Source organism: Lissotriton vulgaris, chromosome 1_2, assembly GCF_964263255.1.
Source record: "Lissotriton vulgaris chromosome 1_2, aLisVul1.2, whole genome shotgun sequence".
NCBI lineage: Eukaryota > Metazoa > Chordata > Amphibia > Caudata > Salamandridae > Lissotriton > Lissotriton vulgaris.
In genome coordinates this window covers 162539209-162566134 of record NC_141686.1, presented here as the reverse complement: position 1 = coordinate 162566134, position 26926 = coordinate 162539209, and the positions used below count along the sequence as shown (strand labels likewise).

The window sequence follows — 26926 nt, the reverse complement described above, 5'->3', positions numbered from 1 at the left end:
TCGCTGATAACCTTGCTTCAAGAATCGTATATAAAGAGTGTTGTCCTCAACCTTGTGTGGTGTCCATCTGTGGGGGGGGAAGTTACTTGTCTGTACGATCACTGGAGATGGCCCTCACTGGAGGCCTCTCCCCCTGACCTCGGCCGACCCTCCGGGTCCCCGTCTAACACTTCTGCTTTCTGTCCATCAATAGTTCTTTTTGCATTTGTCACCCCCAGTGGGACGGGTCACACAGCCAACCCCCATCCGGGCCGATTTTGGCACCAGGGACCCCTTTCTCTGGGGCCCAGCCTCTTTATTCTGCGCTCTACGTGCAAAACCTTGCTCCATCAGTACCCTTCGGCAAAGGAATGTGATTAGCTTGGTATGAGCTCAGTCTTATGTTCCTGGCACAAAGTTCTTCTCTATCCCATTAAATTGACATTGGGTTATATATTGAATCTAAGCATTTTTGAACATTTTCATTAAAAAAAAAACTATTATTAATAATGCCTTTGCAGCTTCTCACTTACATTATATACTGTAATGATCGCCTTTCTTAACCCAACTACAAAGTATTCACACTTCTTCTGGGACTGTAGACTCCTTGTCGCTTCCTTTTTGTTTAGTAAAGAAGTAAAGTGTAAGCTATTAGAAAGTGCATATGTGCTAAATTTAGGCTAAAGGCTTAAACGTGCATACCTGACCTTTAAAGTGACCTGCCAAACATTTTACATGTCCCACAACAGCTATAAGCAAAACGAAAAGTCTGACATAGTAGGAAAATGTTAAATCCTTTGTAGCTTTATTTACAAAACAGACAGGTATGCTAGTAACTGGGTGATTTTTATGGAGGCTGGGCGCAGATTTACAAGCCCCTTGCAACACGTTTACATTGCAGTTGGGTGTACTTTTGTGACGCAGTGTCATCGTAAACAATGCACCACGTTGCAACACATTTACAACGTGACGTATCTAGGGAGATGCAACACGTTGTAAAGCCCCGCGTCACATTATAAGTCAGGTAGAATGTAAGCAGGGTGGGCGTTCAACTCAAGAAAGCCTCGTAAAAGTGACACAGTGAAATCTAAAAGATTTCACTGCATCACTTCTACGATGCAACTGCGTCAAAACCTTACGCCTGCTTGAAGCAGGCATAAGGAGTGACGCAGCTTAATAAGAATAGGCATTGCTGGAGTTGCGTTGTGCTTGCGACACGACTCCGGCAATGTGTTACCTTTACACCAACATATGCTTGCATGTTTAAATTATAGCAAAAATGGCAGAAGATCAAAGTCAATCACATCTGCTGGAACAGGGAAATGATGCAGCCACCCAGGAAAGAAAGCAATCAAAAGTTTAAACTAACATTTCTTAAGCTGATATTTTTCAAGGCTGAAACTCATTAAGGTTTTAAAGAAGGGTCAGACTCACAACTCTGGAATCAAAACGGGTTTTGAAGGCATCTCCCAGTGTTTTCGAGTCATAGTGCGGATCCGCTGATATAGAGAAAGTGTACATCTTAATACTTTGAAAGGCAGGAAATAAGACTTTGTAACCCTTGAGCCATTGAGAACCAATTGCAGCCTAACCCACCCAATCCTTAATGAACAACACAGAGCTCTTACATGTTTTAAGTGCATTCTCTACATCTTGCTGAATTTGTTCAATTTTCTCTTGTTTCTATAAAGACAGCAGGAAATAACAGTAAATAGAAGAAATTGCAATGCTCATACAACTTCATCTCACAATTCACCATGCAGTAACAAAAAGAACAGTGGTTTGCTTCAGGGCTCCTAGTGAGCTGTAGCCTGTACCATTTGCAAATATTTTTTCTTCAAGCTATAATGCTTCAAAAACGTAATTGTTTCAGGGCGCATGATTCATGTAAACAGAAACACGCTTAGTAGAAGTGCATAGTATCTTAGCCTAAACGGAAAGTATGCCCTGCCCCCCGAAATTGTACAGGGTCATCAAGACCCCAATTTGACAGCTGCAAAAACATCCTGAACAAAACATTTATTCTGTTATCCGCTGCCTGTGCCCAATATATACCCCGATATTCATGCCCCCACACTTTGAACAATCAGTTAACTAAAATCTGTCATGAAATGTATGGTCACAACTGCAACCACAGCGTAAAAGGTAAATACTCTTCAATGTCGGCCAAGAAAGTGGTGTTGAAAGGTTCAAGATCAGCAGGCCATGTGTAACCAGATGGCCCTGAACCAGTAAAGGGCAAAACGAGAACAGGAGCTGCGATAAACAGCACCACAGGCTGGAGCTGGGTAAATCAAACAGCACAATAAAAGAGAAGAAACCAGAAAAGAAATGTTAAAAATTGATACAAACCACAGGTGCTCTGCTTTTGAAGGTTATAAGCCAACATGTTCTTTAAGTCCTCAATTAAAGCCATTAATCAATGCAGTGGGGGGACCAGAATATATATGCAATACTGTTTAAGAAATGCAACAATCTATTTGCGAATGCTTGTCTTAAGACACTCGTAACTTCCTCACAATGCCCTCCTCCCTGGTCTCTGCTCAGGTCAGGGTGGCGGCGGGGAGGGGGGGGGGGAGGGGGGGTGTTCGCAAGGATCCTGTAAATGAATAGTGCACATAAAGAAGGTTTTTATAAAGGTAGCATCTAGACCGAATCTGAAATGAACACCACGGAGTAAAAGCCATATTCAGAAAATCATGGACTAAGTATTTTTGAAGGATAAATCTGAAACCAAAAATGTTTTTGTAGCAGTCTCAAAAGGATAAAACTAAAATCAAAAATGTGTACTAGCAGTCTCAATAGGAGTTAGACAAGACATATTGATATGATTCTGGATTTTTATATTGCGGATCACCTAATGCCGGTAGTCATTTTATTACTTCAAATGTTTTAACTTTGTGGGTTTCTTCAACTTTAAGTTAGCACCTAGCAGGGATCGTATATCTATCGCTGCTTTATTTTAAAAGTAAGAGAGGTACAAGTTACTGTTTTACTAAGAGAGATAGAGAGAGGAAGCTAGGGGTGCTATTGAAATCTGTTCTTACTGAGACATTCTGATCTGTGCAATGTCCAGGCAAGAAGAACTGTAAGGCATCCTTGACAACTCACAGAAGAAGTAAACAAGACATGTGTGATAGGAATAAAGGAGGATCTGTGCTGCTGTGGAACACATAATGGGAATTCATTGTAATTGTGCTGGCCATCTTATAAGCAGATCCTCTCAATTCCTCAGAAAATGTAGTGTACTGGCAGGAGTGCAGACCTTGAAGCCTGGGGACAGACTTTGAGTCCCGGCGGGAGGCTCAACAGCCCTGTTTAAATTGGTGCTCACGTAAAGCGCTCCCTACTTCAGGCGAATTATATTGATGAAATAAAAGAACAGAGGGAGTGGGGAAAAAAACGTCCCTCAAACCGTATGAACGCAATGCTTGGGCCTCAAGAAACTGACAAACACGGTGGAAGAATAATAAATAGTATGCTACAGCCAATTGAACCGGTGGAAAAGTAAGTGGCAAGCACAGGAACCAGTGAAAATCAAGGAGGCGGGATGGTAGTCCCTTTTCAGGATATATATTAACAATATTTCACACGCACAAAGCTAGCAATGTGCAGGCAAAACCTTACAAGGCTCAACATCAGAATTGGGCAAGTTCTACGCAAAGTGTTAACCAAAGCAAGAAACACAGCTGAAGTAGGTTACAGTTAAACGAATGCGAGAACATGGAACCAATCTTTTCACAATGGCATTTAATCTGTATATATGCAGCTAGAAGATATTGTTTCTCAGAGGGAGCAAGATACAATGACCTTTATTATAAGTTCAGGCCTAAATTCCGTTCCATGTACAAACTCCTGTTTTAACACGTTGTGTGATAATTATCACGCCCTCACACTTTTCCCCTGATATAGGCAAAATTGGCAAAATGTATCAGGGGGAAAAGGCCCATAAAGTAGGCAACACATGCTAAATTCAGAGTGTTAAATGCCAATTCTGCATCTTATGCCTCATTTTCAAGTTAAAAACGTAGAATATAAGGTATTTACTACATCTGGTGAATACCTCACCCCGGGGTAATAGCATTTACTAGGTGTATTAAATCACTCCATTCTATTCTGTCTAGCTTGTAGTGAGGACAGACTTAAAAAGGTAGCAAATAATTCCATTCATCAGAGCATATTATTGGTAAAGCAAATTCAAGCAATGGATTCTCAATATTTAGCACTTCCTCTACAAAATAAGGGATTTTTCATTACCACCGAGCTAAACTCTGAATTAGATTCAAGGTACTGAAAGTGGGGTAATGAAGAGGGTCCATGTGCTTCATCTCTTCTCAACTAATCTATCAGTTTTTTCTTCTTGCAGAAGTAGATTGTCCTGCAAGTTCTGTTACTTTATAAAGTAAATTAGTTGTGTAGCTCGGCACACTATACGGTGACAGAACCCCTTGATTCTTTGAAGTACCCTCACATTGTACGGTTGGGGTGTTTATGCTATATAACATTGTACATGTTAATTTATAGAAAAAATACATGTTATGGTATTTGTACATTGATACCAAACATGTTTCTTGCCCTTACCAAAAACAAGCCCCGATACGTTGCTACCCCACTTCTCGGGGATATATCTGTGTTTAATCTCCCACCTTTCCCAAAATATACCTGTAACGTAGAATTTACTTTTTATTTTTTGCATAGGACGGATCCGAAATCGCCTTTCCTCCTGCAAGACCCTGTTCTCAAGGAGATTGGTGACAAGTACAAGAAATCACCAGCCCAAGTTGCCCTGCGCTACAATCTTCAAAGGGGTATTGTGGTTCTGGCCAAAAGTTTCAACCCAGAACACGTTAAACAAAATATACAGGTAGGCAAACTAGTGTGATTAAAGTATTACCCTGGGTCAAGAGATTGTATACTAAAGGTACAATCGTTTATGGTGTTCTGTCATCATGTAGGCAGTGCAGAGTTTTGATACCTCTTCAAACATAGCAAATTCAAGGACATGCATGGTTGACAGAAGGCATCACAGTTGGAATGTATACTTTCATATGTTGTGCCATTTTGTATACAATATATCATATGTGTTGGCGGTGGTGCTGCCCTGGGATTTATTAATTGTATTAAGTGTTGTGGTTTGCATTCTGTGCAGTGTGTAATGTTATGTGTTTCTGCCACACTTTTCTCTTGGAATGAATCCTCCAAACAGAGGGGACCACTTATGACAAGACCAGACTGAGGGAGAGATGTTAACAGCACTCCTTGAGCAGGAATTACCCTGATATTTTGAGAATTCCACAGCTCCCCTTTATATACACTGAGATTGTGTGGCACCAACTGCAGCTTTCTTGATGCTGCTAAAGGATGATGATGGATTCAACCCAGATCTGTGACTGGGTGTGAGTGTCTGAAAGGTTCCAGCACTCTGTCCATCATCTCTTTGTGTTTTCTTTGTTCGCCCTAAGTTGGCAGGGTATGCCCAGACATGGGTCCCTTGCTCACTTTGCCACTGGATTCAAGGTAGCCTTGATAAAGAGGGGTGTTACCCCGAAACCGGTTTCAGGATGCTTGTTTCCGGGTCAGGGAAGACCTGGCTTGGCAGGTCAGGCAGTGCCAAGAGCCACAGGGTCAATACTGATTTGCTTATAGCTGCGTCTGAACAGAGTGGGCAAAGTGAGCTAAAGAACGATGATGGATTCAACCCAGATCTGTGACTGTGGGTGAGTGTTTGAAAAGTTTCAGGACTCTTTACATACATTTTTTTGTTTGCTTTGTTTGCCCTAATTTGGTAAGGGTATTCCCAGATGTGGGTCCCTTGCTAACTTTGCCACTGGATTCAAGCTAGCCTGGCTGAAGAGGTGTGTTACCCCAAAAAGGATTCTTGTTTACGGTTCAGGGAAAACCTGGCTTGGCAGTTTGGGCTGAACTGTTCCCATGAGGCACAGAGTCAAGACTGATTTGCATAAAGCTGGGTCTGAACTGAGGTGGCGAAGTGAACTAAAGAAAGGTGATGGATTTAACCCAGATCTGTCACTGGGGGTGAGTGTTTGAAAAGTATCAGCACTCCATCCATCATCTCTTTGTGTTCGCCCTGGGTGTTTACGACTGAAGGGTCACAACTGAAGTGTTTGCCTCCCCATAGGGACAAATGAATCAACACCTCCAAGCATCACATTGCTCAGTTGGAAATTGGGGGCAAGAGCTTGAAAGGACTACCCATGAAACATTACGTTTTTTCTGTCCCTTTCTATTGAAAGGGTCAGAAAAAACAGAATGCATCATATTGTGTTGCCCTTGAGCTTGACCTCTCTCCACTGCTTGAATAACATCTGCCCTCTCCAAGCACAGCATATCAACAACCTGACAGAAGACATCAAGGGCTATAATGGTTGGATCACTACCTGCGCAGCTCCCTGCCCACCCTCCCTCAACCACAAGTGGAGCCAAACAAAAAAAACATGGACATAAAGCAGCTAAAACACAGAAGACCGCAGGATGACGAAACAGCATTGCTAACAACTAAAGCGTTAGTGAAGAATGAGCCAAGATTCCACGGACAAGGGAAAGGAATCCTCAAAGCAACCCTGAGAAGCTACCACTAACAAACCTGGAAAATCACAGCACTAGCAGAACGCAAGACCTCTGCAGCAAGCTCTCAGAATTGTTGTGCAACATGATCACAGACATATATGGCAACTTCTCAGCCAGACCCATCGGCTTTGCAGCAAGTTTTCCTGTCTCGGATAAATAACAGACGTTGACAACATGACCCCCACCATCACCTGAAATGAGACTTCAACCACCATGAAGTCCTTCCACTCTGGGGTCCCGTCAGACCCTTGGCCCCACCACTCCTTCAACAAAGGATTTACCCCATTAGCAAAACTCTCACTCCCAACCTAAACACCTCCATCAACTCTGTCACTATTCCTCAAATCTGGAAACATGCTGCTGTCACAGTCCCTCTGAAGAAACCACCAACCCAGTCAAGCTCACTACCTACAGACCAATCTCCCTCCTACAATACCTAGCTAAGGTCCTGTAGAAGCTCAAAAACAGATGCTTCACCGACCACCTGGTCTACCACCAGCTCCTTGATGCCACACAGTCCAGATTCTGATCCAACCACAGTACAGAAACAGCCTTCATTGCTGCAATAGATGGCATCCTCATGCTCTTGGACAGAGAGGAAATGGCAGCCCACATCCTACAAGACTTCTTTTGACAACAGTCAACCTAGCTCCATTCACTTTGGAAGCCTGGAAACTGCTCCGTGGAGTGGCCCATAGTTCAATCCATCACGCCTAACCTCTTCAAAAGATACATAATTCCACCAGCCAACGTCCTCTGGGCCCACTACTTTAACATACTCTCCTACACCGATGACACATAACTTATAGCTCACTCTTGGACAAAACCCCCAGCACGAGGAGCAAGTTCACCACCTGCATGATTGAAGTAGCCACCTGGACAAAATCCAACTTTGTCACACTCAACACTGACAAGACAGAAAGATTAATTTTGGGGGGAAAACTGACAAGACAGAAAGAGTGATTTGGGGAAAAAACACCTCACTGTGGGACTCCATATAGTTGCTGGGCATTCTTGGACCTACTCCCACCTCAGCTCACTTGCCAGGAATCTCGGCGTCATCACTGATAACACACTGGACATGACATTGACTGCACACGTTAATGTAGTAGCGAAATCCTGCTTCCTCAGAGATGCTGACTGAGGAAACTCTGCAAATGGTTCCCCAGCAACCCCAGATAAACGATCACCCATGCCCTTGTCACCAGCAGGCTGGATTACGAGAACACCCTCTATGCCGGAATCACAGAGCAATGCACCCAAATACTACAGCGCATCCAGAATGCCATGCCAGACCAGGGCTAGAATGGGAACCCAAAGTAGCCTCGGCAAAATTTGCTAGGCCATCCCCCATACTTTCGCATAGTGAGCGAGCGCAGCAAGCAAACCTGACCACTACAAGGGAGGGGGTTTGAAATTGTGAGAAAAAATGGCAAAGAGTGCATTCTACACCACATTTCTCATTATATATTTAATTGTATTCGTTTTTAAAACATAGTAAATGATGACCTAAGAGTGTACCAGGATATGTCAATCTTTATTGAGGCTCTTCAATTATTCACTCACTGTCACCCTCAAACAGTGCCTCTCATCTCTCCATAGCCCCTCTCTTACTTGTATTTCATTTGTTTTATAGAACCTCTCATACAAGTGTATGGTGTTGGAGCATTTTACATCACATACACATATAGAGACAATAAATCATATGTGTGTAAATCAGCATGCAGAAAATGTTACATAAGACAAAGGAGGCTAGAAGGTGTAGCATTAACATGGTGTCTACACTGGCAGGCATTTTGTAGGAGTGCTTGGTCTGGGGAAGCACAAACTCAGGATTCATAACGTGCTACAGTTATTAGGGTTGACTTTGCTAATAAGAATTTATTTCTGCCCTTACAAACCCATTTTAGCGTAATTAGGATAATGAAAGACTGGGGAAAAGCATAACTTTCTAACCTAGATTATGATTGTAAGTGATAAAAGTAATAGCCCACTGTGCTTGGAACATAAAATACTGTTCTATGGTTTGCATAGTGGATACTTTTTTGCGGCAGGAATATTGACCCTCTGCGCTACCTTAGTTGAGTCAAAGCTGCCACAAGACAAAACTCCGATCAGCAGGTACATTAATCATCAGAGTTATCTTGGCACTTCAGAAAGCTGTTGTATATACAAGGAACTCTGCAGTGCTTTTAAAATGACTGCACTGCTACAGAACTGGTCCCTGGTAACAAAAGCGGCCCCCCACCCTTCCAGCCTTCTGGGGAAATGCCAGATACGGCCAGTCCGGCCTTGAGTCAGACTCATCCTCAACCCTCTTCACAAGCCACACATCACACCACACCTCAGGAAACTACACTGGCTCCCAATACACAGACGTGCCCAATCCATATAGTTCACCCACACATTCAAAGCACCACACAGCAGAGGCCGTGCCTACCTGAACAGTTGCATCTCCTTCAGTCAACCACCCAGACACCCAAACTCTCACATTGCTGCTAGAGCTTGGAACGACCTGCAACTCCAAATCAGAGCCTCCTCCCCGCTTCTAGAGATCCAAAAGAAGCTGAAGACCTGGCAAGTTGATCAAACCCCCTCCCTGCCCTACAAGGCAAGGCTCGCTCACCTGCTTATCACCAGGATGGCCTTGGAGATGATAATGTGCTCTGCAAATACACATAACATAATATGATGATCAACTCCATTTCTCTCACGAGCCAAAACCTGCAAGAGCTTATTGATATTATTCGTCTCCAATTACCGCAAAGCTGTGCACATGCAATTCTCTTAAGAAGTCTAACAATGAACACAACTTTGCCTAAAATTGACCTTCCTTAACCACATGGGTGCTCATGACGAGCTCAGCTCGTCATGAGGCACGGTGGCCGTGTGCTCATGGTGAGCTGAGCTCGTCATAACGGCTGCAACGATCGCACGCAGGGCTAATTCCCCCGCTGTGCTGAGCGTTCCACAGAAACAGGTGTGGCCGTGACGAGCTCAGCTCGTCATAAGCACGCGGGCACTGTGCTGCGTAATGAGCTGAGCTCGTCACAAGCACCGGGCACTGTGCTGCGTAATGAGCTGAGCTCGTCACAAGCACCGGGCGCTGTGCGCACCCCACCTCCCTCCAGCACAGCGGGGGAATTACTCCTGCTGCAAAGGAGTTATATACCAAAGTAACAAACAGAACATGTGCACAGAGTAAATGGGCATAACAGACTGAGCCAGAGTGGGTATACATGCTGGATGCAGTGATGCAAGACAAGCAGCGTTACTGTGTCATCAGCAGTCGGTCAGAATGATTCTTCAAACAGTAGTAGTAAGTTTAGGATTTTGTCTCAGATTAGTTCTGTGGATCGGCCCCTTTGTGCTGGATGTAGATTGCTACTTTGACACAGAAGTCTTGGGAGGGGTTCAAGACCTCTGTCCCTGGAGGCTCAGCGATCTCACATATGACCTTGAGTAACATGCTGGAGGAGTTGTCTGCTGATATAATCATTTCTGTGAGGAAACAGGATTTGGCCTAGAAGATGGTGTGTTTAAATCCCAGCAGTAAAAATTTCTGAATGGCTTTTTCCTGAAGGCAAGGGTCAGCGCACCATTTCTATTCTTGTCTATGGCATTGATGTCTGAGAAGAATTCAACTTATGGGGGGAGGGATGCACACAATGTTGTCGTGACTATTCATAAACTTATCCATTATTCAAACAAAGTGCGTGCAGATTGGTTGGTGCCCTGCCCAAACGACACCCAGATAAGAACACTCCAAGAAATGGGGCGACATCTCGCCCCAACCAAATGCACAGCCAATTGCGCCTTCAAGCGGGTCATCTATTTATTCCAGTTTTCTTCTTTTGTAATCCTTCTACTCCAAGCAATGGATTGCTTGATGAAATCAAGAACGCGGGAGCGAGTGTTTTTACTGACGGGAAATGATGTGGGCCGCTTTTAACATTTACGGCAGTGACCCCTGAGGAAGGGTAACTTCGGCCCGAAATGCATTGGGTTTTTATTCAAATAAAATACTGTCTTGGATGAATTTGCCTCATTCGTGTTTTTGGCAAGAGGTTCGGATGGCCCACCTTGAACACAAGAAGACAGAAAATTGGCATTCCATTCCATGTGTGGAAGGATTACAAAAGAAGAAAACTGGATTAAATAGATGACCGCCATGAAGGCACAATTGGCTGTGCATTTGGTTGGGGTGAGATGTTGCCCCATTTCTTGGAGTATTGATGTCTGAGAGCCATAAGCTCTTCCAAGAACCATGGAACGAGAGTTTTACCCTACTTACTGATATAGTTTTTGAAAGGAGCAACTAAGTATAAGGCCTCAGAGATCCATTGCAAAAACACTCTGCCGTGGAAGGATGAGTGATGCATCTCCCCAAGGAAACTTAAGCCAAGGCGGCCTCCCAGTTGGTGTTTGTGACTTTGTTCAGTCCCCTGCAGCGTATGCTCTATACACATTAGCGCACTATCACCCTGGAGCTGGTGCTGAGCAGGAGAGAGTCTAGAAAAACCTAGGCCCTGATGGACTACTTGATATGCAAGTCTTTAGCCTCTTGAGGAATTCAAGAAGTGAGGAGAAAGCCAGACGGCCGGATATAGTTTTCGGTATGTATGGGATGTGTGAAAGTAGGAGTTCGGACGAGCGTAGGCCTCTGGAAGGTTTGTAAAGTGGATGCAATTGTTGAGGTATGCTTGGCCAGTTTTATTTAGTGCCCTGAAACTATATGTGATTAATTTGAAATGTGCTTGTTTGTGGTGTGATGTGAGTGTAGCATGGGAGGTTAAGACTGAATCTGGCTGCAGAATTCTGAATGGTCTGCAGTCTTCTGGCGAGTTGTCTGTTGAGCCCAGCGTTGAGCGTATTCCCTAGTCCAGCTTGCTTGTGACCATTGAATTCGTGATGGTTTTCCAATGTGCTGATTTGGAGCCATTTGAAAATCCTCAGCATCTTCAGGGTTTGGTAGCCTTAGGCGGTGGTGGCATTGACTTGAGTGGTCTTGTCGAGTTTGCGGTGAATGACGATCTCAAGGTTCGTGGCTTGGAAGTTGTGGCCAGAAACCAACTAAGATAGTGAGCTCTGCAGCCACCAGTGAATCATCCCCTGAAAACCAACTCACAACCTGCCTGTGCCCACGATTAAACTGCCTGCCTGCTGTTGCGGGGACCGTGGCTTGCTGATGCGGGCTTCCTGACTCAGGGGAAAGTGTATGGCCATGGGGTCAGATCATGGACGTGGAGCCATGAGGTGCATCCACTGCGACAGAGGACTAAGACTGGGCCTGTGGCAGACCGATGCTCGGCTGTCCCCCTCACCCCTGGTGCAGGCTTCGCACCAGAGTGCAGAAGAAAAAGTGATGGAGGGGCGATGAGTATCCATGCCTGCAGAGCCCCTGGAGCGAGGCTAGATGAGACAGACATGGGCTGCTGAGCCTGCAGCAACATATTGGGTGACCGTTGCTGCCGAACCTTGGGACAGCCTGCAGCCTGCTGAGAGTGTGGTCCCTTCGGAGAAAGGGCTGTGACCGGTCCTGCGGTATTACTGATTGGACCCCTTACCCTGGCTGAGCTCTGCTCAGGCCTGATCAAATGGCTGCAGACCTCCTGCAGGACCCAGGGACATTGGAGCAGCCCTACGTGAGTGCTGGCCAGAGTTGGAGCATACATATACTGTGGATGAGAGTAGAGAGGAGATGGTGCACCAGCAAGGACACCTCTGACAGGGCAGCCTTCAAGATCTCCCGCAACCTCTTCCACAGCATACTGAGGGTAAAAATGAAGACAGCCCTTCCGCAGGCATCAAAACGAGCGCCAACACCACCAAGGAACTTTTCAACATCATTAAGGAATTCTCCAACCTGACGGCCGGCAAACACATCACACCCTCACAGAAGCTGTGCGACAACCTCGCCCACTTCTTCCACAACAAGACTGCATCCATGTACAGAAACTTCGAACTCCAACCCACACCTATGGACTTCCTCAACAGATACACTACCACCATAACCGACACAAACCACACACTGAGCACCTGGAATATCCTCTCCACCGGGGACACCACCTCCGCCATGAACTCAATACACTCGGGAGTTCCCACAGACCCATGCCCGCACCACATCTGCAACCTCGAAAACGAAAGGATTGGCCCAGAACTGACCACCAACTCAACACCTCTATCATCATCGCAATATTTCCCTACGCCCGGAAACATGGCGAAGTAAGACTTCTACTAAAAAACGCTCCGCCGACCCCAATGAACTGAAAAGCTACCAGCCAATCTCCCTGCCCCCTTTCCCAGCAAAGGTTCTGGAAAAGATCATCAACTCATGACACACCTGGTTGAAACCAGCTACTTGACTCCTCCCAATCCGACTTCTGCAGCGATCAGAGCACTCAAACTGCCCTGATCGTAGCAACCCACAACATCTGAACCCTCCGCAACCGAGGTGAACCAGCAACTTTGATCCTCCTTGACCTCTCAGCCTTCAACACCGTATCCCAGACTGATAAAAAGACTCCACCACATTGGCATCCAATGGGGCGCTCTCAGATGGATCACCTCCTTCTTCACCAGAAGAACCCAGCGGTGCACCTCCCACCTTTTACCTCTGAACCTGAGGAGATCACCTGCAGGGCTCATCCCTCAGCCCTATGCTCTTCAATGCATTTATGACCCTGTTGGCCAACATAATTTCCTATGCAGATGACACCCAACGTATCCTCCCACTCACCGACGACCCCACCACCCACTTCCACAGATGCATGACAAACGTCACCAACTGGAGGAAGAACAACTGCCTGCAGCTAAACACAGAAAAGATGGAAGTACTGATCTTTGGCAAAAGCAGCAACACATGGAACGACTCCTGGTGTCCATCAGATTTAAGACCTATTTCCTCCAACCATGCCAGAAACTTCGGAATCATCATTAACAGCAATTTCACCATGAAATCAGAGATCAAGTCCATCTTCTTTACCTGCTTCCAAATTATGTGCATTCTACATAAGATCTTCAAAGTGCTACCACTACCAAAGAGACGTAACATGACATAAGCCCTCATCACCAGCCGACTTGACTATGGCAATGCCTTCTGCGAAGGAATCGCCGCACACCATCTAGAGAGACTTCAGACCATACAGAACACCGGAATTAGACTCAACCTTGGCCTTCCCAGACAAACCCACTTCACACCCCTGCAAAGAAATCTCCACTGTATCCCTGTGCAGAAGAGATGCCAATTCCAGCTGCTGACCCAAGCACACAAGGCTCTGCACAACCAAGGACCCTACTACATTAAACACCGCTTGAACTTTCACCAACCATCGAGAAGACTCCCCTCCACCTCAATTTCACATGCCCATACTCCCTGCATCTACTGATGCAGTAGTGGAGGATGCTCTTTCTCCCACATCATAGTAAAGACCTGGAACAGCTCCCCATGCACCTCACTTTTGGAATTCCGAACGGCCTGCAAGCACCTTGATAGCCTATTGGGTGATTAGCCGCAATATATAAATCCTGATTGATAGATTCATTGATTATGGAAATAGACCCCACAGCCTCCCCCAACTACTTGTTGGTCCACCCTGGAGGCGGTTGCTTTGGGACCCAGATCAGTTTAGAGACAGCACCAGTTGGGAGCAGATGCCACTATTGCACCTCTCTCTCCTTCTCTCCTGTCTGTGAGTCCCAGCTGGAAGGAGTCCAGAACAATAAAGACTGGGGTGCGACAGTGGAGAAGAGGCACACCTACAGACCCTCGGTTGGGATGGCCACTGAGCTCTTGTGGCTTTGACGGGGAGGAAACCCCACACATGCAACCGCGGCCCGTGGAGGGAGTTCCATGGGGCAGACAGGCGGGGCGGGGGAGGGGCAGAGTGGGGTTTGATAAACACCGGAATATGGATGATTGCAGGTAAGTAAACAATTAAATTAATAAAACGAATTTCGTAGCGCGCCCTGCATCGCATTCTGCAATGCAGGGCATGGAACGAAATTCGTTTTATTAATTTAGTTGTTTACTTACTTGTAATCATCAATATTCCGGTGTTTATCACCTCCCCGCCCCACCTGTCTGCCCCACGGAACTCCATCCACGGGCCGTGGCTGCACACATGGCTATGGAGGGAGGAGATCAGTGGATCTGGTGGCCCTTGCCTGGTGCCCTGTCCCAATAGAGTTTCTGTGGACATGGTTCAAAAAAGGGGCCTTAGACTCACACAAACCAACAAACTGGATATGTATGCTGTCATCATGGCAGCGGCTGGGGTACACAGTCTAAATATCGAGTTGGTAATATCGACCTACAGAAATATCGAGTCTGAAATATCGAAGGTAAAGAATATCGATGTCAAGAATATCGTTGGACAGAATATCGACCCAAGGTAAGTAATATAAAAATAAATTTATATTGATGTAAGTAATATCGAAGTCAGTAATATCGATATCAAATATATTGATGTTACTAATTTCGATGTTACTTATATCAATAATATTGTTATATCAATAATATTGTTATGTATTTTAATATGTATTTAATATGTATGTGTTATATATTTTTTGGTAAGTATTTTATTTGTTTTAAGTTACATGTGCACTATTTTTATATATTAATAATGTTATTTTTAAGTCAATTTTATGTTTTAGTACTGGAGCGGGTTGTGGGTTTATAGGGGAATAGGGTGGGAAATAATTTAAATATATTGATTCAAATATTATTTTTAAGGAATTACAAATTAATTTTAAATAATTTTTGCGTTTAGGTTTTGTAGCAGGTAGTGGGTTTATAGGGGAATTGGGTGGAAAGTATTTTAATTGTAATTATGTAATGATTTATTTTAATTTATTGGAATTGATAATTAATCAATTTTGAATTATTTATTAATTGGCAATTAATTATTTTGATTGTTGATTTATTTTTTAAATTGGTAATTGATTTTGTTAATTGGTAATTAATGTTTGTAATTGGTAAATAATGTTTGTAATTGGTAATGAATCTTTTTAATTGTAATTAATGCATGTTAATGGTAATTAACATTTGTAATTGGTAATTACTTTTTAATTGGTAATTACATTTTTAATTGGTAATTAATGTTTGTAATTGGTAATTAATGTTGGTGATTAATTTTTTAATTGGTAATTAATGTTTTTAATTAGTAAGTAAATTTTTTTAATTGGAAATTATTTTGTAATAATTGGTAATTAATGTTTTATAAAATGTCTTTTTTGGTATAAAAAATTATTTTATTGTTTGAAGTTTTTTAATTGCTAATCAATTTTTATTAATAAATATGTTTTTTGTTTAGAAAAATATGTTTTTGTTCAATATATATTATTTGATAACTGATATTAATTATTTAATATTTATTGGCATTTATGGTTAATGTATTGTTAATTAATTATTCAATTTTAATTATGTTTTTAATAAATATTAATGGGTATTTTTAAATGATGTTCAGTTATTTAAAATTTTAATTATTAATATTTTAAATACAAACATTATTTTTAAGTATGTTATATTTAATTTCTATCCTATCCAATGCTTTCCCTACTGTTGCACTATCTGGAGTGGGAATAGCAATTTTTACCCCTACGCTATCCAACGTTTTCCCTACTGTTGCACTCTCTGGATTGAGAATAGTAATTTTTACCTACCCGCTATCCAACGCTTTCCCTACTGTTGCACTCACAGGAGTGGGAATAGTCATTTTTACCCCTACACTATCCAACGCTTTCCCTACTGTTGCACTCTGTGGAGTGGGAATAGTAATTTTTACCTTCCCGCTATCCAAGCTTTCCCTACTGTTGCACTCTTTGGAGCGGGAATAGTAATGTTTACCCCTAAACTATCCAACACTTTCCCTACTGTTGCTCTTACTGGAGTGGGAATAGTAATTTTTACCCACCACTATCCAACGCATTCTCTACTGTTGCACTCTCTGCAGTGGGAATAGTACGTTTTTACCCCTACCCTATCAAATGCTTTCCCTACTGTTGCACTCTCTGGAGGGGGAATAGCAATTTTTACCTCTACGCTATCCAACGCTTTCCCTACTGTTGCACTCACTGGAGTACGAATAGTAAAATTTACCCCTACTCTATCCAACACTTTCCCTACTGTTGCACTCTCTGGAGTAGGAATATTAATTTTTACCTTCCCGCTATCCAACACTTTCCCTACTGTTGCACTCTTTGGAGTTGGAATAGTATTTTTTACCCCTGCGCTATCCAACGCTTTCCCTACTGTTTCACTCTCTGGAATTGGAATAGTAATTTTTACCCCTATGCTATCCAACGTTTTCCCTACTGTTGCACTCTCTGGAGTGGGAATAGTAATTTTTACCCCTACACTATTGAAAGCTTTCCCTACTGTTGCATTTTTTGGAGTGGGAATAGTAATTTTACATTCTATGCTATCCAATGTTTTTTTGGGACTTTAAATAGTAGTTTTATTTATTTATCTATTTAATATTTTTGTATTATTTTAGATAATGTAGTATTGAGATAATTTGAAATATTTTGAAAGTATATTTAATTTTTTTTAATTTATCAAAATAATTATTTACTTTTTATTTATGTCATTATTTTATGTGTGTAGATGTATTACAAATTATTTATAAATACTATAAATTACAAAGTAATTAAAATAATTATTAAAAGTTAATATTAAGTATATATGATATATGTTATGTATATATGTATATATTTAATTATTATCTTATTATATATGCATTATTTATTAATTTTAAACATTAATAAATACTTTTAACTATGTTTATTTTATTAACTTAGTATTATTTACTTCATTTTACACATTTATTTTTAACAGAAAAAAACCAATATTTTCAATTAAGATATTTTTAACATCGATATTTTAGTTTTGATATTTTTGTACTTACCTTGTTGTAGATAGGATGTCCATATACTTGCCTTCGATATTCCAGCGTCAATGTTTCTGTAGGTCGATATTCTGTGAGTCGATATTTTGTCAGTAATTCAGCGGCTGGTAGTGCTGAAGGGGAGCAATAGAGTGCAACCACAGACCAGGAGGCCTGTCCTTTATCTGAACCTTCCCTGCGCAAAATCATTGGCAGAGATAAAAGAATTTTGAGGCACGCTGGAACCTAAGCTAGACAGAGTCGCGGTCGACATTAAACTACTGTGTGCAGATGTCTGAAATACCACTGAAAAAGTAACAGCAGCCGAAATGCACATAAATGGTATGCTTTCCAGAATGAAAAGTCGGGAAGAATAAGTTTAAACACTCATTAAACAGAATGCCATTACCACGGCCCGTCTAGAGGACCAGGAGCATTCACGTCCCTGGGGGAACGGAGGAGTCAAGCACTGGTCTCTTCTTGGAGGACCTTATCTTAAAGACATTGCATTCGAAGAGACTGTCCAAATACTTTTCAATTGAGAGGGTGAATAGGGTGCTAGGGCCCCAGCGTACAATCATAGCCTGAGTTTTCAGCCAAAGGGATCAAGATGCGATCCTCCAGGCAGCTCGCACCCATGGCGACCTCCATTTTGAAAACAAGACTATCTGTTTCTTTCCTGACTTTACCTTCCAGGTACAACGATAGCGACAGAGATTTAAATCAGTTTATAAAGAGCTTCAAGATAAAGAAACCAAGTACATGATGCTGTATCCAGCCAAGAAGTGGCAGATGGCAAGATGCTGCCTGAAGGGTGGGACCGGATAGAAGGTTGGAGAGTGGCTGGTCAAAAGGGGAGCAGTGAGCGCAAGTTTCCGCCTTTGGTCAGCAATCCCGAGGTGCCATGATTGGATCGTTCTGGAGGTCCACAACCCTAAGACACTTGCACAAACCCTTGAGTGACTATTTACATTGTCCTCTGAAACTGGTAAAATGGCGGCAAAGGGTGGGGAGAGGAGGGGTGGGTATTGTTTCCCTGATGCTGAACACTGTCATTGAGGCATATACTTGCCGACTGGGACGACCGTCTTCTGAGATTAGGATATAGGGCACAGGACACTAAGGGGCATATTATCAAGAACAGCGTTAAAATTATCGCAGCTTTAGCAGCAGGAAACTGCCGCTAAAGTGGCGATAATGGGCCTAATAATATGCCCTTGTGAATTCCCATAGAAACCTATGTTCACTCCAGAACATGGGCGTCTATGAGAATTCACAAGGGCATAATATCAAGCCCATTATTGCCGCTTTATCTGCAGTTTCCTGCCGCTAAAGCCGCGATAATTCGAACGCCGTTCTTGATAATATGACCTTTAGATTTTATTATCATGTTCAGTATCAAGGGGGTTGCAATTCTGAATACACCGGTCTTGGCCCATTCGCATTGGCGGGAATGGGCCATCACTGTTAGATGCACATGTTAGGACGACAGGCACTCTGCAAGTTAGAGCTGTGGGTGGCAATGTTCCCTCTAATTCTTTTTCTCTGTGTGCGGCAGTGTAAAGTCTCTGTGCGCTGCAGCCATGGCTATGTGCGCCAAGTACCTGACCACATGTGTGGGTGCAGCGACAACTGTTCTGACATGGGGGTCAGATAACTGACTTAGGTACTGGGATGCATGAGGCCTGCTTGATGGGGCAGGCAGGGCCGGACTGGGACCTGGGACACTACTGCTTAACAAAACCAGTCCCCAGCACTACTTCTTTTGTTACTCAGGGCCGATATTGTAGAATCACTGCAAAACTGCCCCCAGTAACATTACCGGCTCCACTGCTCCAAATCTAGTCCCCACCCTTCCAGTCTCCCAGGCAAGTGACTGATGCCTGCTACGGGCAGCCCAGCTAGGGGGGAAGGACTTTGTGTTGGTGATACCGAGCACTCCACCTAACAGGCCCAACCTATTTGAGAAAAGGATTCTCTCTCTATGCCCCCAACCGCCCTCTCAGATCAAGCAATCTTCATCAAATGACTGTACCAAAGTTCAAATATAGCAGGCTTGGTGGACAATCCATTTCTGTTAGAGCAGCGAGAGCTTGGAATACCCTGCCTCTGCAACTGAGAACAGCCCCTTCCATCATGGCTTTCAGGAAAGGCCTAAAAACCTACCTCTTCAACACCAATGCCTAATGGCTGTTCCTCCTTTGCATTCACTTTGATCTGTCCCCTTCTTTTTCTCTTCGCGCCAGGATACTATACTATTTAGTAGCAGAGCGCGTTACAAAAGCCTCTATAATAATAATAATACTGGCATACACTGGTTGTGTCATGTTGGAAATCAACAGGTGCAGTGCAGAGCATCTGAAATCATGGCAAAGTTACACTAATATATACATTAGGAAACCAGGGCAACCTGCCTCATTCCACAGCACCAGTAAACCTCTGCTTTGCCAACTAACTACACAGCAGCAGCTCAGGGACAGCTGAAGGATTTAAAGACCTTAGGCCATACATATTTAGGAACCCTTTGCGGATCACCTTTGAATTTATGATTCAGTTTCAGCTCTCTCGTGTCCTTTTTGGCCAGATCACAACCAGTGCACAGTCACACTGGTTCAAATTCTAAATGTGTTTATAGTTAATATTCAGGGATAGTATTTTTCCAATATTGTAATATAGTAGAAGCTCACTAATACTACTGCGAATGATCACTGTGACATCCTCCCATTTCTCATATCCGAGATCCTGTTTGGATCTAAAAGAAACATTTTTTATGGATGTTGCATGAAACAAAAACACATTCGTCCTAAAATGTCTAATAGACTCACACATTACCCAGATTAAAAATAACGTAAAGGAAAATGCTATTTAGCATAGTATGCCACCCGACTGTTATTCTGCTGCCTCCGTTATTGCATTCACATATATTGAATTGCATTTATATAGCGCTTGCACCCACCCCTGCTGGGGTGTTGAGGCGCTTTTTCGGCAAGTAGCATGCTACTCCAGAATCAATAAAGGATTAGTGGTGAATTAATTTAGTGAAATCTGAAAGTAATTTGAGTGGTGGATATTTTAGTCAGTTATTTAGATTGGGAATGATAGTGGAGGGATAGAAGAGGGAAAAAGGTTTGCATTTCTATAGCTCTTGCTACCCATGATGGGGTGTTGAAGTGCTTTTTGGCGAGTAGTACATTACTCCAGAACCCATAAAGGATTAGTGGTGAATTAGTATAGTGAAATGTAAAAGTAATTTGAGTGTTGGATATGTTAGTTTTGTATTTGGATTGAGAAGGATAGTGGAGGGATAAAAGAGGGGAAAAGATTTGCATTTATATAGCGCTTGCTACTCCTGATGAGGTGTTGAATTACATATTCGGTGAGTAGCATGCTACTCTGGAACCCATAAAGGAATAGCGCTGATTTAGTATAGTGAATTATTAAATTATTAAATTAATTTGAGTGGTGGACAGTCTATTATTTGGATTGCTTCATGCACGCGGAATCCATTGGGTGTCCGTTGAATTGAATAGGCGCCTACAGGCGATGAATTGGTGAAAATTTCTTACACAACCAGACGGGCTATTAAGTGGCCAGCTGAATGGTTTGATGATTTCTACTTTTGAGTGGCTACACTCTATTCTGAATTTACCCGCTTTTCTGCGTTACGGATTAATGATTCTGGAGGACCTTAAATTATAAACTGGTTTATCCTCCCCACCTTTTAAAGCTGAAGATCTCTTGCTCAAGAACAATTTTGAGTCCTGAATATGACCACTAAATAACATACCGGTTGAAACGCCGTCGACGATTCTCTGTGGCTTAAAAATATTTTACAAGGACACAGTATTTATGTTTAAGGTATTTTTTTTTTGTGATTTATATTTTCTGTTGCCACCTGTCTGGTTTATATGTATTGTTTTTTGTACACCAGCGTTTTTCTTGCTTGAGATTATTTGTATGTTCAAAAAAACTTTCTGAAATGTTGAAATAAATGTATAATTTTGATACTATTAGGCTGTTGTGAAGGGCTTCTTTAACTCATACATTGGATATCTTTCCAATTTTTAACATTTCTCTCCCCCTGAGCCTTTTGTTTGATATAATAAGGTGTTTAGTTGTAGGCAGCTGTTCTTCATTCATTTGGCAACGGCTTACATGCCTTCTCGAAAGTTGTGTCTGGCGGTGTTGGGTTCGTTGGATAGGGAGAGGATGAATTGGGTGTCGTCTGCGTATGACACAATGTTGAGTCCATAGGCTCTGACGATTGGAGCGAGCTGTGCCATGTAGAAGTTGAAGAGCGTCGGGCTGAGGGAGGACCCCTTGGGGACTCTGTAGGTGGTAGGTGTAGGGTCCGAGAGGAAATGGGGGAGTCAGACCCACTGCGTTCTGCTGGAGAGGAAGGAGCGGATCCAGTCGAGGGCCTTTTCTTGGATCCCTGCGTCGTGAAGTTAGGGTGCGGTGAGAGACTGTGTTGAACGCCGCTGACAGGTTGAGGAGGATGAGGGCTGCTGTTTCTCCTTTGTCCAGTAAGGTGCGGATGTCGTGTGTTGCGGCGAGGAGGGTGGTTTTTGTACTGTGTCTTTTTCTGAAGCCGAATTGGTAGGAGTCGAGGATGTTGTGCTCATCGATGAATGTGGCGAGTTGGTTGTTGATGGCTTTCTTGATTACTTTTGCTGGGAACGGGAGCAGGGAGATGGGTTTGTAGTTTTTGAGGTCGATGGGGTCCGCCAAGGGATTCTTTAGGGTTGATCTCAGCGTGTTTCCAGTCATCGGGGAACGAGGCGGGAGCGCTTGATGGTGTGGCAGAGCATGGGTGCGATGGTGTCGGTGGCTCTGTTGAAAATATGGTGGGGGCAGGGGTCCGTGGGGGCCCCGGAGTGGATTGAAATTATCATCTTTAGTGTGTCTTCAGTGGTGAGGGCTGTCCAGTTGTCGATCGCTGGCTTCAGGGTGTCGGGGTGGTTGGTGAGGGTTCAGTGTGTTGGTTGTCTTCGTCGAAGTTGTCGTAGATGCTCTTGGTTTTGAGGTGGAAAAAGATGCTGAGTTTGTCGCAGAGGTCTTGTGAGGGGGGGATGTCGGTGGACTTGCTGGTGGGTTGGGCGAACTCCTTGATGATGTTGAAGAGTTGTTTGTTGTTGTGTGCATGAGTGGAGATTCTGTCTTCAATCTCTTTTTTCCTCGTTTTTCTGATGAGTTGGTGGTGGGCGTTGGGGGTGGCTCTGAAGTTGTTGTGGGCTTCTGTGGATTTGGCGTTCCTCCAGGCCTTTTTGAGGCAGCGGCAAGTGCATCTGGACTCTCAAAGTTCGGTGGTGAACCATCTAGCTTTTTTGGCGTGGGTGTTGTTGTTTTTCTTGAGGAGGGCTATGGTGTTGGCGCTGTCGGAGATCCATCTGTGCAGGGTTCAGGCGGCTGTGTTGGGGTCGCCGTTTTCTGCGATGTTTGGGGTGGAGTTGCTGAGTGATGAGGTTAGCTGGTCGTCGATAATTCTGGTCCAGTTTCTTCATGGGAGCAGGTGCTGGTGTCTGTGGATGGTTGGTGTTCTGAAGGTGAAGTGGACGCATCGATGGTCCGTCCATGGGAGTTCGGTGATATGACTGAAGGCGATGGAGTTTCCTGTTGTGAAGAGGGGGTCAAGGGTGTGTCCTGCTGAGTGCATGGGTTCGGTCACGGCAGCGGTGATAGCGGAAGGGTGCACCTCTGCACCAACATACAATGAAAGAGGGTTAGGGAGAGGGACGCTACAATGCAGGCTAGGTGAGAGATTGTACTAGGGTACCTCTACCCTTGGAGGAAACAACCCCACTCGCATCACACGCATATACCAATGGCAGGAAATACAAAGCGAGTCCTGAATGCCTGGACAAGGAATGTCAATGGTCTAGGCAAAAAAGTGGCACGCTAGCGGCCGAACACCATAATACTCTTGCAGGAATGCACCTCTGGGGTACCCACTATAAAGCGCTTGATGGCTTTGGCTACAAATTACTAACATCTATGGACTACACTACAGATTCAAGAGGCACAGGTATATTAGTCAGAAAGACTCTGCCCTTCACCCCCTTACACATTTGGCAAGGATGCTGTGTAGTCTTAACCGGCTCATGGGAAAGCATTATGTTAAATGTTTGCTCTCTCTATGTACCGCCGAGGCTCCACTCTGTGAAACTACTGCGGTTGAGTGCCTTAATCATAGAAATGCATAAGAGCGAGGGACCGACCTGTGTCGTTATCTGCACCTGCGCCTGAGCCCATGCTGAAAAAGCGTCACATTGCCATGCACTGGCATTGGAGATACAGCTGTATCACGTGGCTTAGTTGGAGAAAAGAGACAGAGACCAATCATGGGTGTTGGACATCTTAGACGAGAAAGGCAACTTACAAAAAAACCAATGCTGCCAAAGCCATCAACTTTGCAACCTATTATGAGAAATGATATACTCCCACGATTGTCAGGACCGACCAACACTGACTGAAAAGAGTTCCTAGAAGATCTTGCCCTTCCAGTGCTTTTGGGCAACACAATTGAGGCCCTGGAGGCAGACTTGACAGATGAGGAGTTGACAGTGACCATCTGCAAAATACACTCCGGTAAGGCTGCGGGCCCCAATGGCCTCTCTATAGAATTGTCCAAGAGGTTGGCAGACAAGGCAGCCTAGACCCTGCTTGAGATGTTTTGTGCAGCGCATTAGGACGGCTGCCTGCCAGAGGACCAACATACAGCCACAATCCTAGTAATACATAAAAAAGTTAATCCCGATGTTCTGAAGCTTCTATAAACCTATATTTCTACCAAATATTGAAGCAAATGTGCTGGTGAAGGCCATGGCTACTGTCAAATGGCCCATGGGGACACTGTTGTTTACTCTGTTAGCATGAGCATGCTGCTGATTGCACGCTGCTTTGCGCACGTTACTTCAGCCCCCCTGGAATGACCACCACTGTGTACACTTCCTCGTTGTTAGGACTGGGGGTCTCTAGTTGGAAGAGGTAGGTACCACTGTGCAAATAGGGACCCTTGCTTCTAGTCAGGGTAAGGAGGAACCACTCTTTAGATAACCTCTGCTCACCCCCTTGGTAGCTTGGCACAAGCAGTCAGGCTTATAAACGGCAATGTGCTAAGTATTTGTACCAACACTCACAGTAAAACAGTGAAAAAACCACTAACTGACTCCACAACAGTTTAGAAAAATAGAGGTATTTTGATCTAAACTACACAAGACCAAATCAACAAGGATATGGTTTCAGAAGAATTCTTAAGGTTGCGTTAAAATAATCCACAGTTGCGTCATATTTTAGCCAACAGTCCCTTTAGTTCCAAGTGAAAGCTGCAGCATTGAAAAGCAAGCGATGCGTCACTCCTGAGACCCTGGGGATACGATGCGACAACCCCGCTGGACGTAGCAGGTGTGTTGCGGTGACTCCGGTTTGTATGGGGAGGGATGCGATTCCTTGCGTGTATTCCTGTGCACAGGTTTCGGTGGAAGCGGCTCGCAAAAGGTATGATGCGACGATCTCCGGGGCGGCGACGATCTCCGGTGTGACGTAAATAATTAATTTACTCTCTTAATTTCTATGCAGGTAAGTACTTAATCAGTTTCAGTTTTTAACGTCTTTATTTCGATTATTCATCATAAAAGACACATATATACAAAAAAATACATTATCTACAATAAATACAACAAAGTCATAACAATATAGATATTTAAATACATATAAGAACCAAAACAGAAAAAAGAAAGAACAAGACAAATCATTAAAGAAAGACAAGTGAAGTTAAGATCTCAATTAAACATACATATAAAGACGTCCAGAGAAATGGTAAAATCATTTAAGCATATATAAAATTGGCAGATCCTCAATACTATCAAATTCATAGACCATAAGACAGTCAGAGAACATGGTATACAGGTTATTTAGATCATGATTTATAAGCTGATTGACCTAGACCTTATCAGCCAAGCCCACCCGAGGAATTTCGCCAATCCTATAGTTAGCCATTCAGAAGTATTCGTTTTCAAGGTGTGCAATGCTTCACTACTCACTCGGGTGTTTAGTCTAGTACATACAGGTTCCAGCCACTTATTACGAGGTTTACAATAGGCAGTACAGACAAATAAAAAATGGCCTAGTGTTTCTTCACAAACGGCGCAACAGGGACAGAAACTTGACTCCAGCCTCTGCCAGCCGCTAGTAAAGGCCCTCACGGGCAACGTGCCCACACGGAACTGGTGATATAGTTTCCTATCTAATGTTTTAAGGATAACATCCCAGTATACTTCTTTATTAGGAATTACTTTGTGGAGCAAAAACTGGCCTGTCAAGTTCACTTTCTCAGAAAGTGCAACGTGTTCCGTTTTTACCATGGACCAGAAAAGAAGTTTGAGTTCATCCTTAGTAGGAAAGGTTTGGGAACCCGGTTCTGACCATAGCAAAGGTAGACCCATTTCAATAAGAGTGTTCTTAATTTGCTTTAGCCACGGTATGCTGCCAGCCCCTTGTTGCAGTCTCACATCTTGAAGTTCACGGGCAAACATGGCCAGTTCCGGGGTAGACCATATGCGTCTCCACAGAGCCACCATCCTGTACTGGGCCTGGTGTTTAATAGTATGCATGCCCATGTCCATCAAAAGTGGGAGGACTGGTGTTGATGGGGGGAGACTAACTAGGTTACAAAGAAATTTATTCTGTATCCTATCCAGGACAGCCAAGTCCACACAACCCCAAATATCTGCTCCATACAATATCGCTGAGCTGATTTTAGCACTGTAGATTTTGAGCGCGGGCAGTACTCTTTTAGTCAGGGAACGCCGTTGCTCTTTTACTAGGCAACCAGTCAAGCGGGCAAATTTCAAACAAAGTGCCTCAGTGATCGCAGTCTTCGTCACCTCCGTGGGTCAGAGGGAGATGCAGGAAATCCTGCCGGTACGCGTAGGTTCCATCTAACTGATGGCAGGGGACAGAGCTTGCAATGCGCCAACCGGCGCGTGAGGTGGGGGAGGGGTCCCTGTTCGGGCGCCAAAATGACGTAAATAATTAATTTACTCTCTTAATTTCTATGCAGGTAAGTACTTAATCAATAATAACTCAATCGGAAGGAAAGAAAACAGAGTCCGTGGTGTTAGAGTTTCTTAGGGGTTTTATTCCTCAAAAAGGAATGGTCATGACCAGGATATCGGATTCTGACCACCACAGGGGTGTCAGAAGGGATAGAGCGCTCATTTTATTAACAGTACATAGCTTATATACTTAATTCATGCCATAAGCAACAGTGCAGGAGGCGTAACAGCTGAGAGAAGACAAGATAACAGTATACACGTGTTACAAGTGCGTAATCAGAGGCGTGAACTAGAGGTGTGTGCTAGAAACGTCACTGATAGGTGTCACGGGTGGGTGGCACTAAGCAGAAATGTGGCAATGTCAGCAGAAATCGGAAGCTTGGATGCGCGCGCAGCTGCATGACGTGTGATTGGAGG

General features: G+C 43.7%; 1 protein-coding gene across 1 annotated transcript in view; it reads left to right on the top strand.

Annotated features, from left to right (window-relative positions):
* The window catches only part of LOC147734749 (aldo-keto reductase family 1 member C1-like), a 230262-nt gene that overhangs the window by 145250 nt on the left and 58086 nt on the right, over nucleotides 1-26926 (top strand). The window contains exon 8 of the mRNA XM_086953028.1: nucleotides 4678-4843. Coding sequence (XP_086809154.1) covers nucleotides 4678-4843 — 166 coding nt within the window. The remainder of the gene's footprint in view (nucleotides 1-4677; nucleotides 4844-26926) is intronic.